The sequence below is a fragment of the Cupressus sempervirens genome, chromosome 3 (genome assembly GCF_028749045.1).
Source record: "Cupressus sempervirens isolate cs-2001-9-10 chromosome 3, ASM2874904v1, whole genome shotgun sequence".
Classification (NCBI taxonomy): Eukaryota; Viridiplantae; Streptophyta; class Pinopsida; order Cupressales; family Cupressaceae; genus Cupressus; species Cupressus sempervirens.
The window spans coordinates 124,209,262-124,228,440 of NC_143120.1; the positions used below are offsets into that span (position 1 = coordinate 124,209,262).

The 19,179-nt window shown below is 34.7% G+C and overlaps 1 protein-coding gene across 1 annotated transcript in view; it reads left to right on the forward strand.

The window, feature by feature from the left end:
• The first annotated feature begins 5,575 nt into the window (after positions 1 to 5,575).
• Positions 5,576 to 19,179, forward strand: part of LOC149565095 (uncharacterized) — a 39,972-nt gene continuing 26,368 nt past the window's right edge. The window contains exon 1 of the mRNA XM_089818640.1: positions 5,576 to 6,173. Within this exon, the coding sequence (XP_089674766.1) occupies positions 5,616 to 6,173 (558 nt within the window). The 5' untranslated portion in view covers positions 5,576 to 5,615. The remainder of the gene's footprint in view (positions 6,174 to 19,179) is intronic.

Genomic DNA, 19,179 nt, shown 5'->3' on the forward strand with positions numbered 1-19,179 from the left:
TTGGATTTGTTGTTTTAATCATGCATTCAAGGAAAATTTGATTTTAATCCATGGCATTCAAGAGTGTGTTTAGCAACATGCATTCAAAGACAAGTGATTAAACATTCAAGTTTTTTCCTTTGAGCATTCAAGATTGAGATTTTGTGTGTTGTTTTAAGAACTTTGAAGTGCTTTGTTTTAACCTTAGATCATTCAAGATTGTTTTGGACTCAAAAGTGAAAATGACTCTTTGGACTTTGATTTTCATTCAAGATTTTGTGTTCTAGTTTGCATGTTTTAAGCCCAAAAATGATATTCCTAGATTGTTTTGATGCATGAAAAACCTAAGAAACATTCAAGATTTTGCAACAAGATATTTGTTTGGAACAAATAACAAAGCTTTTTAGGACAATTTTTTGGAAACCATTTAGGACTCTTAGTTTTCATAAGATTTTTAAAAGAACTTTAAAATATTTGCAAATGAGGTTCATTTTATCCTTGATTGATGCTTTGAGTTTGATTTAGATTTTAGTGTGCACTTAGTGTTGATTTTGAACCTTTTGAAATGGAAACTTGAAGTTCTTTTTAAATTCCCAAAAATGAAGTGTTCCTAACTTTGCATGAATGCATCTAAAACCTTGATGTTGCAAGGATGCAAATGATTAGATTGGTTTAGTTTCACTTGTTAAAAGATTTTTTCTTTTTTGCAAATTTTTAATTTTTTAATGGATTTGAGTATGATTTGGGGGTTCATTTTAAGCACTAAAAAGAAGCGTGTATGATTTTTCTTCCTTAAAAAAAAATGGCCAAGATCTCCCACAAGAAGAAGAAGAAGTAGATGGAATAAGAAGAATATAGACAAGAAGAGGAAGAAGAATTCCAAGTGCTTTGTCCACCTATAAGCTTGAAAAATCTGCAAATACTATGAGATAGACTATGAGTTCCTTTGTCTTCTTCATGCTCATGTGGACCTACAAAACCAATTTATACAATCCTACCAATCACAAAAACAAGAAAAATTAGCCAAAATCAGCAAATGACATACAAAACTTGACTAAAAAAGCTAATGAAGATGACCCATGCGGGGTCCCACCGGGCGTGCCAAAATGTATATGAGCAATGTTAGTATGCTAATAGAAACCAAATTTAAATAAAGCTTCTACAAACTAAACAAAATTCATAAACTTCAAGATAGACTAAGATGAGCTCTCAATTGAGAATATGAGCCATTAATGGGCTCTCTCAATGAGAAGCTCTCTTGTTGAGTGGCTTTATCTAAATGGATAGGATGTATGCTCAATATGCTTCCAAAGGCTTCAATGGATGATGGTGGATTTTTGGTGTGGATAGATGGCTTTAGTATGGATTTGGCTCTCAAAATAGCATTATAACTTTACTTCATGGATTGTGTTATTTTGCAAAGGGGAAGGATCCAATTTATAGGCAAGAGGCTTGAGGGATTGAGGGCTAAGATGCAAGGATGGGAAAAAGCTCATGGAGGGCTCAGATTGCATGAGAGGAGAGCACATGGATTGTGCTTCCTTACAACCAATCAAGGAGTGACACATGTCACATGGTGAGAGGATGGAGGAAAGGGGAAGGATGAGTCAACAAAAGGAGGCTCAAAGGATAAAATCTTCATAAAGACCCTCATAATGACTTGTAAGAGCAATAAAAGGGCTTGGAAGAGTCATTTATGGCCTAGTGGGCTTCATAAAGTTTTATGGTTGAGATATTTTGAGGGTGATGAGAGCAATTTTGACTTGGACTTGATTAGGAGGGTTTTAAGCTTGCTTAGGCTTGTGCAAATGATTAGAGAAAGGGTTAGAGATGGCTTAGGACTAGGCAAGTGGATGGCAAGTGGATTGCAATTAATGAGGGTGGGTGAAGGAGGAGATATTTGTTAACTTTGGCTTGGGTTAGTAAGTCTTAACCCATGTTTAGGGAATGTGACAAGGTTAGGAGGGGATTAGGATTAGGGTTAAAGACATCTTCTAGAAGAGTCTAGACTTTGGATGAGGATAAAGACTTTCTAGAATAGTCTAGAATTTTTTAGGATGAGGATGAAGACTTTCTAGAAGAGTCTAGAACTTCTTAGGATGAGGATAAATTAGATTTTTAAGAAATAAATAAAGTTTTATTTATTTCAAGGGTTTGGGTTGAGGAGATATTTATTAAATTTTTTTTAATAAACATGAGGATTAATATTTAATTTTAATTAAATATTTTGAGTTGGGGTTAGGGGTAGGAAATGATGAGATTAGCCTTTAATTGAAATTAAAGAAGGATTAGAAGATTTTGGAAGAGGTTAGTGGTCGTAAGGAAATTGGCCAAGTTTTGGGAAAAAAATAAATAAATAATTTATTTTAGGATTTTTGGTCAATTTATTAATTAAATAATTAATAAATAAGGAAATAATGTTTAAATAAGATTTAAACATTTTTGGGAGGGATTTCTTAATTAAATATTTTTAATTAAGATAAAGGGATTTAATGGCATAAAAATAAATAAATTAATTAAATAAATAATTAATTAATAAATGATGATGTCATCAGGACTTTTTCAGAAAATAAAAATACTTTATTTTCTAAAGGTTTTTAGGTGTCTACAGTTGGATGCTTTAGAGTTTTGGATATGTTGTTAGAAACCGAATTGCACCTAATGTGGACTTTTGGATTGAAGAAATAAGATTTTCTTAAAAAGTTATGAATCTTTGTATGCAGGCCTGTCTCAAATGACATTATTGAAGTCTATGTTTTCAAGTTTTATTTGTTGTTAGATAATGGTGATTTGATGGATAATTGTATTGGGAGATATGTATTGATGCCTCGATAATGTTAAATATATTGTATTTAATATGGAGATACATGACTTATTTGAGGGTTCTTGAAAGGGTTATAATGATACTTGCATCAAAATCTTGAGGCTTGTGGAAACAAGGACTTTCCAAAGTGTTAAACTTTATGCAAGGAGATGATCTCGATTTGATTTGGCACTGGTACCTTGCAAAGTAGGGACCAACAACACAAGAGGGCATAGAAAGAGGATCTACTAGACTTGAAAATTGTTGAAGTGTCATCAAAGGGGAATCCAAAGATTATGAGCATCACAGAGAATAAAAAAAGATTCAAGAGTCTTGGAGGTTGTTAGAGAGATGATTCACTAAGATGAAATCTTTCTCCAAAGGTGGTCTATACCCATAAAAGAGAGTGGATGTGAATAGATGAGTCTCTCTCAATTTTTTTAATAAACCCTAAAATCAACAGTCATTTTTTCAAAATTTTGTTAGTTTCTCAAAAGATGCAAATCATAAAGGCAATATGAAGTATAAACCTCTAGGCCCTTCTAGGAGAGTGGAAAGGGAGTAGACATGTGTAGCATGAAATTTGGACTCTCTTTCCAAGTCTTGTTTTCTTCTTTGGTATAAATTGTTGAAGAGAATCACATTATAGTCTATTCCCTTTTATTGAGCATTCACCCAAACAATGTACACCCCCTTTGCAATGACGATAAGGTTGTAAGGATTCCTCTATCTCCACAAAAATTTTCCAAATGCCATCACTAGTGACCAACTCCACCATCTCTAGGAGAGGGTGTTCTGCCATCCACAAAATGTAGATTCTAGCATACATGCTAAGATATATTGTTTATACTTCTTGGTCCATTTTAAAAAGGGTACCGAGTTTGTTGCTAATATCATGAAGGGTATTTTCATTCAAGTATTCATGAGGAAGATTATATAGTCTTACCTAAACGAGCACTTCATCCATGCTTTCTATTTTGGGATTGAAATTAGGCGTCTAGTCATTGATGTAAAATCCTTTCCTCTCCATCACGTAAGGCCCATATTGTAGAATATGGGGTTTGCCAAGTTATTCTCACATATCACTAGATAAAAGTCGTTGGGGAGAGTTTTGATAGTTTTGCTCTTCCCCCATTGGGCCTCACATCAATCACTAATCTTTTCTAAAGCTGGCCATGGACCACTCCATTTCATGAAGGAAGCCTTGTCCTAGAGGTCATTCATAGAGCCATTCCATTCATTATTTTGTATTAGTACCTTAACTATTGTGCAATGGATTCTGTGAGGGGTTTGTTCACAACTTTGAGCTATTAAGTAGGGGGTTTTTGGTCTCCAAAAAACTTTGCTCCACCATTTTAAAGTTGAAAGGTTTTTTCAAACACATGTTTACATAGCCTTAAAAATTTAGCGGCCAAACCTCTTGAGATTTGTTGACTAGAATGTGAGAGTTATAAGTTAGTGCAAAGGATTTATCCCTTCCTTGGAGAGGCCGATCCTTCTTGGGTCCTTGGGTATTTTTGAAAATGTGAAGGTTCCCAACCATGCTCCAAACATTCTCTCATGTTGAATAGTCATTGATGCCTAGAGGAAACACATTGTAATGTCTTCTGACACATTGAATAAAATCACGTCTAAGGCGCTGATTGAGAGCCATCATTCAAAGGTTTAAAAGAAATAGTGAAATATTTTGCTAAACAATAAAAGAGTCTGTGATAACCACGTGGGATTCAAACTTGAGTTGATGCATGGCATTAGGATCATTAGCCGAACACTAAACCTTCACACCAACTTGACTATACACACACCCTTAAAAGGTTTGTGGTGACCAGGTGAGATTTGAACCAGAGCTAATGCATAACATTGAGATCATAACACCATGCCTCACAACTTGCCTTCACACCAACTCAACTACATACACGCCCTTTAAAGGATTTACAATGACCATGTGAAATTTAAACTGAAGTTGATGTGTAGCACCGAAATCATTAGCCTAACTCTGTGCCTCACTACTCGCCTTCACACACCCTTAGGGTCCGTTTGGCAATGGGAATACAAGTGGAATAGGCATATGTATATTCTTAAAATTTTAAATTCTTTGTTTGGATGCACCAAATCAGAATTGGAATAGGAATAAAATTGGAATACGTATTCCAATTTTGGCCCAAAAATGAGGATTTGCTATTCCACCTAAATAGGTGGAATATGCATACTTATTCTTATTCCAATTTTTTTGAATTTTAGAAAATTAAAATTTTGAGTCCATGAATTCTGCATCAAATTCTGGGTGAACCAAACAAGAATAGGAATACATAACCTCATTTTCTATTCGAAAATAAGTATTCCTTTCCCATTTTTATATTCCCACAACCAAACATACCCTTATTAATGAATATCACACTTTTAAATATAAATATTTTATTATATTTAGTATTACATTTAAAATTAAAATATTATAATAATATAAATATTAATTATAACATTACAATAATTTTGGAATTTGACGATGTTTAAGAATTACACGTCTCGATAGTGTCATTGATCGAATTAAAATGTGTATGCTTAGTTTATTTCCCCTCCAAAATTCATGCCCTCTCAATAATATTGTTTAGGAAAAAACCGTTATTCTTTACCAATTAGCATATCACTCTAGATTCTGTGTCAAAAGAGGGGTGCGATGAATACAATGAAAGCAGTTCACGTTGGCGCCATAAAAAACCCGAATACAAAACTGAGGCGGAAACCTAATTAAACATGAGCAACAGTTAAAAGGAATTACCTAAACCGTCTCAAACGAGATTTCAAAGAGGATTTGTCGTGAAGCTGCAGGGCGGCCATGGCGAAGGAAGTGGAGAGGATAGCTAGCACCTCACTAAATGTGGTCTTGGTCATGGATTTCGGCTCGCAGTACACCCATCTCATAACTCGGCGCATTCGGCAGATGTCGATATGCTCTGTTTGTATATCCGGCACTTCTCCACTGTCTGCAGTCACAGAGGCAAAACCATCGGTGATAATTTTATCAGGGGGTCCTCACAGCGTTCACCAGAAGGGCGCACCCGTTCTGCCCCAAGGATTTTGGGACTATGTCTTTCAGAATGGCATTTTTGTACTGGGTATCTGCTATGGCCTCCAGTTGATGGTGCAGATGCTGGGCGGTCAGGTAAAGCCCGCAGAGAGCCAGGAGTATGGGAGAATGGAGATACGTGTTCAGAAGGGGAGCAGTTTGTACGGGGAGTCTGTGGAAGAGAGGCAGGCTGTGTGGATGAGCCATGGGGACGAGGTGGTCAAGTTGCCTGAAGGGTTTTCTGTTGTGGCAACAAGTCTGCAGAATGCTGTGGCTGCCATACAAAATCCAGCCAAGAGACTCTATGGTCTTCAGTACCATCCCGAAGTACGGTTTCAAAAATCCCATTTTACATTTTTTTCTGCATCAAGTTCTTTTTCTATTGGAAAACCTACATAAATCAAACAATCTTATAGATTCAAGAGATTATTAACAGCAAACAAGGCGTCTTCAGCATCTTGTGCTCTCTTGTCGTTCGACCTGCATGCTTGCCCGTGAAATTGCAGTTCATATGCTGCATAGTCTTCTTGTTCATCATTGTAAATTTAAATGCAAAGTCGTATCATGTAGATCAGATAACTTCCATCTCTAGCTGGCAATAAATATTTAAAAGTTTCAAGGCTATATCGTATATGTCAGTTTTACTTAGCCTCAAGCCTTTTCGATGAAGCCTTTCACCATTCTTCTCTTGGAATATGATTTGATTTTCAAGGTTTAAGACAGTAGTAATATAGGGGCATATCTTCTCTTAGGTGCCCATGCGAAAGTTTAAAATGCTCCATTAGCTTCGGAATAAACAGTTTGATGGAAACAATCGATGTTTTGTCCCAGTTATTGGGTCAAGTGAAACGTCCATCAAATAACTAACATTACAAAGTGGGTTAACAAAACCAATGTAGGCTCGCCTGTTTTGCCAGATTCCATCTCTAGTGATCAAGTTTATAGTATATTTTCAACAGACAATAAAATTACATTATAAATCAAATTGCAATAATTTTAAGTACAGTACCAAGTTATAAAGTAGAAAAGAAATAGATTATATTAGTATCCGCAGGACAATATGACTTGGAAATATAGCTAGATACGATAGGCCAAGTAAGAGGCTCTAAAGAAGCTACAATCTAAAATATAAACGAAGACAGAGCAAAATCTGAATGGCGTCTTGGTAGGCAAAAGAGGGGGGTTTGTTAATTCCGTAACTTTGATAGATCACACTGATCTGATTACAGATCGAATAGACTTGTTCTTGCATGATTTAGAGGCCTATATTTAATGGCGCTTATTCTATTAGTAATCGACTTTCCTAGAAGCATTATCGAGAGTTAAATCATTGTCACTTTAGTTAGTTTGTTAACTAATTAAAGTCCTCTCCTTAGTCGCCAAGTTTTAGAACTAGTCAGAGGCCGACCTAGGAAAGGACATATTAATATAGGGTAAATTTGTGGATAAAGAACACACAAAAAATATACAGTCTGCTCCTCAAAAAATCTGCCCTATATGAATTATTGCAAAGACAAACGAGTTTCAGAATAAAAATCTGCCCTATATGAATTATTGCAAAGACAAACGAGTTTCAGAATAGCATTTGATATTCTGAAAATTACCTCCTACATTTTGGAGAAGAAGAAGATCAGAACAACAACAATGAAGAAAGGTATTATCTCAGATTTGATACTTAGAATTTGCAGAAACTTTACATGGTATTAGAGCCCTGGTAGTCGAACCTAGGCTCTGCAAATTAAATAATCAGACTTGATATATATCTAGCATCATTGTTCTATCTTCAATGGCATACACAATCAGACTCGAGGACAAGTTTGATGGGAAAGAACACTTTGATGCTTGAAAATTCAGAATCATGACGATTCTCGAAGAAAATGATGTAAAACAATTTGTTGATTCAACATCCAGACAATGTACTGTTGAACCTCATAAAACTATCTAGAGTAAAGGAAATAGGAAAGCCATTCAGATCATATTAGATGGAGTGAAAAACGATATAGTACCCATGCCAACGAAACATCAAACAACATTTGATATGATGAATGCATTATTAAATGCATATGAGGTTATGCAACTACAGTTCGCACACTAAAAAGGCAACTAAATCACATACAAATAAAAAAGGGAGAATCGATGAATTCTTACTTCTTAAGGGCTGCCGGCCTAAGAGATGAACTTGCAAGTATAGAAACCATCATTAATGACACGAAACTAACACTGATGGCTATGGATGGATTACCAGATTCATGGGAAACATTCGCACAAGGAGTAAGTGCCAGAGATAATCTTCCTGACTTCAATAGACTTAAGGGAGATTGTGTTCAAGAAGAATCTAGAAAACTTAAGAAAAGAGGAAAACTAAAAATAGAAGATGAAGAGCTTCATGTTCTTAATACAAATTCCTGTAAAGGCAAGAAGAAACATTTCAAGAAGAAAAGGGGTAATCAAAAGAATGACAAATCTAGGAAAGATCTATCCAAAATAAAATGCTTCAGATGCTTAAAGTTTGGACACTACATATCTAATTGCCTTGAGAATCCTAAACAACGAGTGAACTGTACAAACATTACTAGGGAAGAAGATAACTATGATCTTGAGAATCGTGCATTATATTCGACACTATCAAATGAAGTCTCAAGTAAAGCATTGATAGTGGACCATCTTGACGTATTACAGGATACAAAGAAGCACTAGACTCTATATCAGAAAAGGTTAATGGCGAAGTCATCACCAGTGATAATTTAACACATTTCGTCACAAGAAATTGGAAATTGCACTTTGAAACTAAAGTTGGGTAGTTCTCTTCTTCTCAAAGGAGTACTCTATGTATCGGGAATAAAAATGAATCTAATCTCGGTTACAAGACTTGAAGATGATGGACATAATGTTGCATTCATGGATGGTAAAGTTATAACTTGGGCTAAGAACTCCCCATTTAAGAAAGCAAAATTGATTGGTCAAAGAAAAGGGTATTTGTATTAAATACATTCAGAACCTAGTTGACCTATTCAAGCCTTAATTCGTGAAGCTGATATAAACGAAATATGACACAAAAGTTTAGGACATCTAAATTTCAAAACCTTATCAACTATGGAGAAGATGGTTACTGGTTTACCTAAACTGAATAAAGATCACTTAAGCATATGCAAAGGATGCGCTCTAGATAAGAACACCAAAAGTCCATTTCATGATAGCACTAGAAAAATTAACAATGTTTTGGAATTAATTCACTCAGATTTATGTAGACCTATGTCTGTTACTTCTCTTGGAGGATTCTGGTACTATATACTTTTTATAGATGACTTCTCTAGGAAAACTTGGATTTACTTCTTAAAATGCAAAGAATCAAAAGAAATCTTGAAGAGATTTAAAGAATTTAAAGCCTTAATTGAAAACTTATTAGGACATAAAATTAAAACTCTTAGGAGTAATAATGGAGGGGAATACACCTTAGATTTGTTTAAAAGGTTTTGTAAAGAAACAAGAATTAAGGAGTATACCATTCCTTATAACCCGCAACAAAATGGGGTAGTAGAAAGGAAGAACAAAACAATTATAGAAGTTGCAAGAGTTATAATATTTGATCAAAATCTAGAATATTATCTTTGGGTAGAAGCCTCTTGTATTGCTGTCTATATTCAAAACAAAAGTCCTCACTCCTACTTTAGAGATAAAACTCTTGAAGAAGTGTTTACTAAGGTTAAATCCATATAAGTCATCTTAGGATTTTTTGGGTGCCCAATATATAAACATGTTCCAAAAGAAAAGAGAACTAAGTTAGAACCCTCTGGGAGGAAAGGTATTTTTGTAGGGTATAGTGAAATAGCTAAAGCATATAGGATTTTCATACCTTGTCGGAAAAATGTTGAACTCAGTAGGGATGTAATTCTTGAAGAAGATTTAGCATTCAAAAGAGCCCTAAGTTTTGAAGAACCCTCTCCATTACCTAGTATTGAAAGAAATACTGAATTTGAGTCTCAGAGGGAGAACATTGAAGAAATTGAAGATGAAATTCAAAATCTTAATCTTGAAGAAACTCAAAATTCTAAGAAAAGACCACTTTGGGCCATTAAGTTAATAGAGGAAGCACAAGACTTCGCTGCACCATTTGAAATAGTCAGAGAAAGCAAAAGATCCAAAAGATTTTTTAGTTATACAACAAACATGAATGATTTGTCTAAATTAGAACTAACCAATGTTTCGGATGCTATTAAACATACAACTTGGAAATATGCTATGACAGAAGAATACCAATCCATAATGAAGAATGCTATTTGGGAAATTGTTCCAAGGCTTGAAGGAAAATTTGTTGTTTCTTCCAAGTGGATATTTAAAATAAAGCATGCTGCTGTTGGTAGCATTGAAAAATATAAAGCCAGATTTGTAGCCAGGGGATTCTCTTAGCAAGAGTGGATTGATTATGAAGAAACCTTTGCTCCTATTGCCAGATACACGTTTGTAAGAGCAGTCCTAGCCATTGCAACATCAAAGTGATGGAAAGTACATCAGATGGATGTAAAAACAACATTTCTGAATGGAAAGATTATAGAAGAGGTATATTTGGAGCAACTTGAAGGATTTGAAACTCATGATCTTAAAGTTTTTGTTTGCAGGCTTAAGAAAACTCTCTATGGACTTAAATAGTCTCCAAGGGCTTGGTACAAAAGAACCGATAAGTATCTCACTGGCTTAGGATTCTGCAAAAATGAAGCTGATCCAAATCTATATTATAAAAGGGATAAAGATGATATGGTAATTTTGATACTATATTTTGATGATTTACTAACAATAGGTGATGATCATCTTATAGATAAATGCAAGAAAGATCTAATTAGAGAATTCGAGATGAAAGATTTGAGACTCCTTCATAACTTCCTAGGACTAGAAGTAAGGCAAAATTCTGACAACATTATACTTAATCAAGGGAAGTATACATTAGATATCTTGAAGAGATTTGGAATGTGGAATTGCAAGTCTACGTCTTCTCCAATGGAGACTAATCTACATAAACTTAAAGAAGCGGCAACAAAATCACCTTCCATAGATTCTACTCTCTACAGACAGATGATTGGGTCCCTTATGTACTTGGTAAATACAAGACCTGATATTTGCTATGCTGTTAGTGCCTTAAGTCAGTTTACGTGTGAGCCAAAGGAGATTCATAGTTACAGTCAAACACATTATGAGATATTTACAAGACATTCTTAACCTTGGGCTCAAATATGAGGAAGTTGACTTGGATTTACATGGATTCACAAACTCAAATTGGGGTGGAAGTGTTAAGGATAGAAAAAGTACTGCAGGATGTTGTTTCAGTTTAGGATCAGCAATGATATCATGGATATGCAGAAAGCAATCTTCAGTAGCTCAAAGTTCTACAGAAGCCGAATACATTGCAGTAGCGATGGCCTCTCGGGAAGCAGTTTGGTTTAGAAAGTTACTTGTGGGATTATTTGGTCAAGCCATGAATCCTACGATTATTCATTGTGATAATCAGAGTTCCATCAAGTTTTCTGTGAATTTAGTTTTTCATGACAGGTCCAAGCATATTGAAAATCCTTGCCATTATGTAAGAGATATGGTAGACATGAATACTGTAAAATTAGAATACATTTGTACTGCAGATTAGACAATAAATATTCTTACCAAACCTCTCTCTTGAGTGAAGATAGATCACTTTAGAAAAAAACTTGGTATGGTTGAATTATAAAATTTTGTATTCTTTAAAATTATAAATAAAATAATTTTATTGTCAGGCTATTGACTGTCATGGGATTCACCATTTATATTCATTATTTAAAAGGTGATGATCTTTGAGATAATGAACACTTGTACGAATGACATTATAAGAGATGACGATCTCTTAGATAATGTGCTAAATAGTAGAGTTCTATTGTCAGGTCTAGATGGGTTCAAGTTCACATTGTGATGTAGACATTGTTATGCCTATAAATCACAATTTAGATAAAGGGAGAATTTTATTATTCTTTGGAGTTTATCCTGTGTTCTGGTAGATCTCAACTCAAAATCATGTTATGATATAGGAATACCAGTACCTATGAGTCACAACTTGGATAAAGGAAGGATTTCCCAGTTTTATCCTATATATTACATTCCATGCAATATCATTATCACTAGTATGAGTGATAAGTCATATCACAAGTATAGTAATATGACAAAATATCACGTGTTCGATGATACCACATGCTAAGAAGATTCAGATAGATATAGAGTATCAATCTATGCTTATTTATCTTATTTGATGATGCTAGATATGTCATCTCTCAGTATGATTGTTAAGTTAAGAGGGAGTGTTAATTCCGTAACTTTGATAGATCACACTGATCTAATTATAGATCGAATACACCCGTTCTTGCATGATTTAGAGGCCTATATTTAATGGCGCTTATTCTATTAGTAATCGGCTTTCCTAGAAGCATTATCGATAGTTAAATCATTGCTACTTTAGTTAGTTTGTTAACTAATTAAAGTCCTCTCCTTAGTCGTCGATTTTTAGAATTAGTTAGAGGCCGGCCTAGGAAAGGACATGTCCCTTCTAGGGACATGCCCTTAGGTGCATATTAATATAGGGTATATTTGTGGATAAAGAACACACAAAAAAATATGCAGTCTACTCTGTAGCAAATCTGCCCTATACGAATTATTGCAAAGACAAACAAGTTTTAGAATAACATTTAATATTCTGAAAATTACTTCTTACATTCTGAAGAAGAAGAAGATCAAAAGAGCAATAGTAAAGAAAGGTATTATCTCAGAGCTAAAACTTAGAATTTGCAGAAACTTTATAATAGGGTTCATGTTACTTCCCAAATTTTTGACCTAATTTTAAATTTGTTCATAAGCATTGGATTTAACGAATTATTCTTTCATGATCATGTGAAATAGTTAGTTATTTCTATACGTTGTATTAACTGTTAATGAAGATGGTCGTTAACCAATAACTGTTATTAGGTGATTAATAGTTGTTTGATTTAAAATAGTAATTAATATGTTTTTATAAATTATTATGAAATTATTATTATGGCGAAAATGTTTTCATGGGTGATTGCAAGAGAAGATGAAGAGGGGGGAAGCATTGCTAAACGAGATCATCGGAATGGGGTGTTCGCTTAGTTCAATCATTAGAATCGGTAGGTATGACCTTAAACTTCCTTGGAAAGGATGCGATGACTTGATCACATGATACATTTACGGGACCCGCATGAGCTATTAAGGAAATAATCAAGGAAAAACATAAAATAATCTAACCTAAAATATAATACATACCTCGAGATTTTTAAATGATCTTCATCATATTATTATAATAAATACTTACACACGTAAAATATACAAATGAAATGGTACCTATAAATTATAATAACATAATTTAATGATGTCACCCCATTTATATACTTACATAAATGTATATAAGTACTTATTATAATAACAATGAAATTATGACCTTTCAACTCCCCTTTTCGACTTTTTATTTTATTTCTTCTTTCTTTCCCTATCTTTTCATAATCGAATTTAATACTTGGAATTTTGAATCGGCTATGATCTTTTGTAACCGATGGAAGCCAAGGAGTTGTAAATGTCTCCATTTATGGAAGCTGTGAGGGAGAGACAAGATCACCATTTCCCTGGGTGCCCGAACTTCTTCCACCTTGCTACGTTTCAAATCTCCTTTGCTTCACAAAACAATTCAACTCTGCATTGATGCATATACACCTTGCCATTGAATCAACTGCAAATTGCCATTAAAATGTCTGCAAATGCCCTTGATACGTCTGCAATCTGCCATTAATACGTTTGCAATTTCCAACCTTGTTCAGTTTTGTGTGTTTCCAACTCAGCCGAGCAAGCATTTCCGGCTAGGATACTGAAGACAGGCGCTAAAGAACGAGAGGGAGTCGATTAGATCGTAAATACCCCCAAGAATACATAACAGTTCATGAGTTATTTTTCCATGTTTTTGAATGCTTCTTCTTCTATTGCAGCCGGCTATATACTTAGGAGTCTTTTCTCAATGACTGTGATTAAATTGTATGATTTGATGACTGTCCCCTGAGAATTATAATGAGTTTCTCCTATTTTCATTGTATCCAGAACCATCTTTAATAGAGGTTGAGTAGTATTTTTTTAAGGAGTCTCAATATGTGTAAAAGCCTTAATGAAGTTGCTGATAATAATAATAAGTCTTATGTTGTCTCAATTATGATAAAAGATAATTAAGAGCAGATTGCTCATAGCCCTTCCAAAATACCTGGGATTCTTAGGCAATGAAGCCATGAATGGTGAAGAGGTGAAAAAGGGTAGTGAACTCATAAATTTTAATGCACTGGGGATTCACCAGCTGGTAGCCATGAAATGGTGAAGAGGTGGAACAAATCTGCAAGGAAAAAAAAAAAAAGAATCATACATGAATAATTTAAAAGAAATATGTTTAATAGCTCATGCTTATCCCTAAAATGAAACTTGTTGTCAAGTCGAGTGGTGGTGATTGGGTCAATGTACCCATCGGAAATCCTTGGCCAAGGTAGTTTATAAGCATATGTGCCATTTAATGATCACTTGATGTCCATAACGTCAGTTATATAGGTATAACTGAGTGGGCACTCAAAACACCTGGATGCTCGGATGGCTGGAGTGAAGAACATCCCAAGCCCAATCTCGAGGTAGGGAGGGCCATTCTAATAAAATAGAATGTGTGGGGATAAGTATGGTCCGAGGTTGGGAGGTTAAACCTATGACAATGGTTCTCCTCTCACCAATGTTGAGGCTTGCACAACCAGATAAAAGATCCTCCGATGATGCTTGTATGTTCCTTCCTTCTTGTTAAACATTTGCTTTACTTGTTAATCATTGATCATGAATATAGTTATGATAGTTAGATGCTAATCTTTTATTTCAGCTGAACATGACTACAGTTAGGAATAGTTAATTGTTATTTCAATTGCATATGATTACTTTATTTTCAGTTGATCATGATTACTGTTATGATAGTTAGTTGTTAATCTATTTGTTTCAGCTGGCCATGAAGTTACAGTTATGAATAGTTAATAGTCGATCTTGAATATGATTACAATTATTTTCTGTTAATTGTTAAAAGTAGTCATTGTCATATGAAAAGGATCTAGTTATCTATATAAATGTTGAGAGGTTTTAGTATAAAAACTTCTTTGATTTGGATATGAAAATCTATTTGTCAAAATTCACCCTAAAGGGAGGAAATTCAAGTATTGTCAGAAAGAAAGAACCCATGAGATAAGAGATTGTTGCTCTATGAACCACATTCAAAATCTTTTGGAGGCTTGAATGCTTTCTTTTACAAACGTCCCATTCTTGATCACCATGAACCATTATCCTGCACCCCTACAATTTTGAAAGGGGAAGGTAAAATTGGACTTAGTTGAATTTGTTAACCTGCTTGGTCATTATCATATTTTGTTGAAGGTAATAGGGTATTAAAGATCAAGAATAACTTCTCTGAGTTTGAAAAGAGAGACAATTATTTATCTACTGTCATAGTAAAAGACATACTTTTGCTAACAATCCTTGTGCACTCTTCAATGATTTGGCAATGTTGGTGGTTGCAACAAAATATGATAATGATCAGGTAGGATAACAGATTCAACTATGTCCTATTTTACTTCCCTCTTTCAGATTTGAAGGTGTGCATATAATGGTTCATGGTTATTCTAAGTAACCATTTTAGGAAGCTATCCTAACTAATTATTTTAAGTAACTATCTCAAAAAAGTCTTGTAAGAAATGATAATGTTGAGCAAGGAACGAGAAACAATCCAAGTAAGTTAAGTGTGAAACAATGTTACCATAAGATAAGCAAACTCCAAGAGCATACACCAAGATGGTTCAACAATGGAGACAAGGATTTATAAGAGGAAAGCAAAGAAAACCCCTTGTGAGTATTATCAATGAAGGCAAATGCCTAGAGAAGAGAGAGAGAGAGTGTTGGAGCAAAAGTAGCTCAATACAATAACATCAAGTGCTAAGAGTGTGTTGAAGAAAGAAGGAGGAGCATCTCTTATATAGAGATGAGAGAGGAGTTGCATTTGTAACTCCCATTTCTATGAATGCCACATTCATAATAGGTGTGTGCAAAGTGTCACAATCCTCTTAAGGAGGATAAACTAAATAAAGAAATAAACAAGAGTTGTCCTTACATGTGGAATAAAGGACAAACAATGACATGTCCTCCACATGTGTACAAGAGGACAAACTATATTTAGGGACCCTTGGAATATCCCAATTAATATATCCAAGGAAAGATTAACCAAACAAGTCTCTCAAGTGGGTACTGTTGGCTATTTTTGCTCCCATTCAGCCCATCATTGATAACTAATATGAGAGATCTTCAGTGGGCCGGATTCTTTGTAGTGGGTTAACACGTTAAAGTTGGCGGCTAACATTTTGTGTTAGCTTGGTTCCTTCTTTAACTGAGTTAGCTCGGTTTACTCTTCTTTCGAGTGACTTAGTTTTGGCTTGTTTCCTTCATTAACCGAGTGAACTTGGGTTCTTCTTTTGCTGAGTTGCTCAATCTCTAGTGTTGACCAAGTTGCGTGCATCCAACGACCCTCGCATTTTCGCATTACTGCCTTTTGCCTTTTGTGAACATGCGACAACCGTTAGATCTAACCTCTTTTTAGAAGATTATTTGTTGCATCTTAGCAGTCTGTTTGATATGAATAGATTTACATCGACAGTTGTGTTTTAATCTTTCATTGGGGAGATTTTCATAGTATTTGGTCTGTCCATTTCAAATGGAAGATTTATATTGACGGTCCACATTTCTCTTGGGCAAATCAGATCTTTTCCACGCAGGTCAACTGTACAAGTGTACGCGGTGGGTTAACCTTGTGTGTTATCCCATCCTGCATTTTTTGACAGCGGTGCGAATTGATTTGTTGCGGCCATGACATGTTAAAAGGACCATTTCTTCATTGCTAATATATATGTCGCATATCGGCTATAAGCAGAGTTGTAACCGTAGTTCTATCTTGGTGCATCACCATTTTCCCTTTCAACATTTAATATTTGTTTCCTTCTTCCCTTTTCCTTCCAAGTCTTAGTTTAGGTGCACCCTGCTAGTGAGGAAGCCGGCCTTCTCCGGAGATTCAGCCTTAGAGAAAAGTCCCACACTTGGAGGTTGTTTCCATGTTACACAAGGTTGCCCAGGGATAATACGTCGGGTAGGGTTGCAAACGTATGTGTCAGCAAGTACCCTAAGTGATGACCTTAGGTAGTTATCTTAAGTAGTTACATAGGTGGTAATTCTAGGAATGTTAATGTATACAAGCTCATTTGTAATATAAAAGGGAATCTTATAGAGGGGAAACTATGGAGAATTTTTCAAAGAGGCTTTTGGCTTTGCACTGCGTAGATAATAATTTTTGAACTTGCGTATTTTCCAAGGAATAATGAAGAAGGTGATGGATGTATTGTGTTTGATGTCAAAGGACTTCATAAGTATGAACAAAACCATAGTTTGTAAACTCTCCGAGTACTCTTAGAGTTGCCGAGTACTGCCAAGTTTTTTTTGCTTGGTGAGTACCCTCATGTTTAACTCTCGCATATTTATAGATGAAAAAATGTAGGTAAAAATGTTGATGCAGGGAAAACATTGGATTAAATGCAATTTTCACATCATTTTACTGCTATAAAACTACACATTTTCTCTATTGAAATGTTAGGTACTAATTTAATACATTTTGTAATTGTATTCTGCAAAAAAAAAAAGTTTCTTTAAGAGATTTTAAATTTTAGTACTATATGAGTTGCTGAGTTTTTGTCGAGTATATGCCGAGTTTTTTCTGAGTTGAAACTTTTGGGCTTGCCGAGTACTCTCTAAGTCTGAGTCTGCAAACTATGAACAAAACTATAACTATTAATGTCAAGACACTTGGTTATGTTTGTTAGATGTCATCATCAATGTCAAGAGAAGAGTGTAGAAAGAAGAATATAAGGGCAAGGAAAAGTTTAGTACAAGGAATTTGTTTAAGAAAGCACTATGGCAGCCTCGAGTACACTGACTAAGATTAATAAATATTGTTCTTGAATAAGCCTTAGATGGCAAATATACATACCTTGCTCAAGAGATATATAAATGTGTAAACTCAGCAATAAATCAGCACTGGAGTTTATGACAGATCAAATATTATGGGCACACATCAAAAGTGAAGAAGCAACTATTCAAGACTTTATATCAATCATCAAAAACACAGCTTCAAGGAATATGTTGTGAGGTTTTCACACATCGCCCCAAATTCTTGGGGACCCCCTTTTTAATCGCCTTTAGGGCCAGTGGAGAAGGTTAGATGTATTTTTCACCCGGTTTCAACTTGATTTTCCAGAGCTATCAGTTCTGTCCTTAGGTCGAATAAGTTCAAAATTGATTTCAACTTGGCAGGATAAGATTGTGAATTTTGTACTTAGACGATTTCTTTTGAAAATTTGGATTTAATTGTAAATTTGAATGATTTTCAAATAAGGAAATTTTTCGTTAGACTTAGGTTCTTGGAAAATCTTATTTTTTTGGTGAAATAGAATTTAATTTTGTAAGATGAAGTTAAATTGCAAAATCGATTTTTACTCTAGAGGCAATTTTATTTTTTTGTCATAAAATTTTAATTATTTAGCAAAATCGATTTAGAGGAAAATTGCAAAAATTGGCTTTAATAGATTAAATTCGCCTTGAAAGCTTTTGGTATTTAATGAAATTGGTAAATTAATAATTTAATATTAAGAAATGGCTTTTGGTTAGCCAAAATTCAACTTCAAGAATGTATTAATTAGCAAACCATCATTAAATAGAAATTTTTAGCATCCCCAAGGCACCATTTAATTTCGTTTTGCAATTTGTGGTTAATTAGTAAATTAAAAGTGCAGTTTTCATTTTAGAAAATTAAAATTTTGGCAAAGTATTTAAAGTGGGCCACTAACTTAGCTTTAATTTTGGTTTTTTTTTTTCTCTATAGGACCAAGTCGGCCAGCCTGGGAGGAAGGTGAAAGCTGCTATAAAGGGAGTCCCCTCCCATTTCATTTTCATCAATTCATTTGCTCCTCATGCTTGGGCGAATTTGAAGCAAGGGCAGATTTCCAGACTTGGGCGAAATTGGTGGAAGGCAGTTTTTTGGCGATTTTTGGGCAATTTCTCCATTGCCATTGTTGGGCGATTTGTCTAAGGGCCAGATTTTTTGCGTTTTTGGGGATTTTTGCTCCACTTTGTGGGCTGCGATTTGTGCCCTAGGTGGCAGATTTTACAGATTTTGCTCCTTCTTTGCTTGGGCGAATTTTGTGGAAGGGCAGAT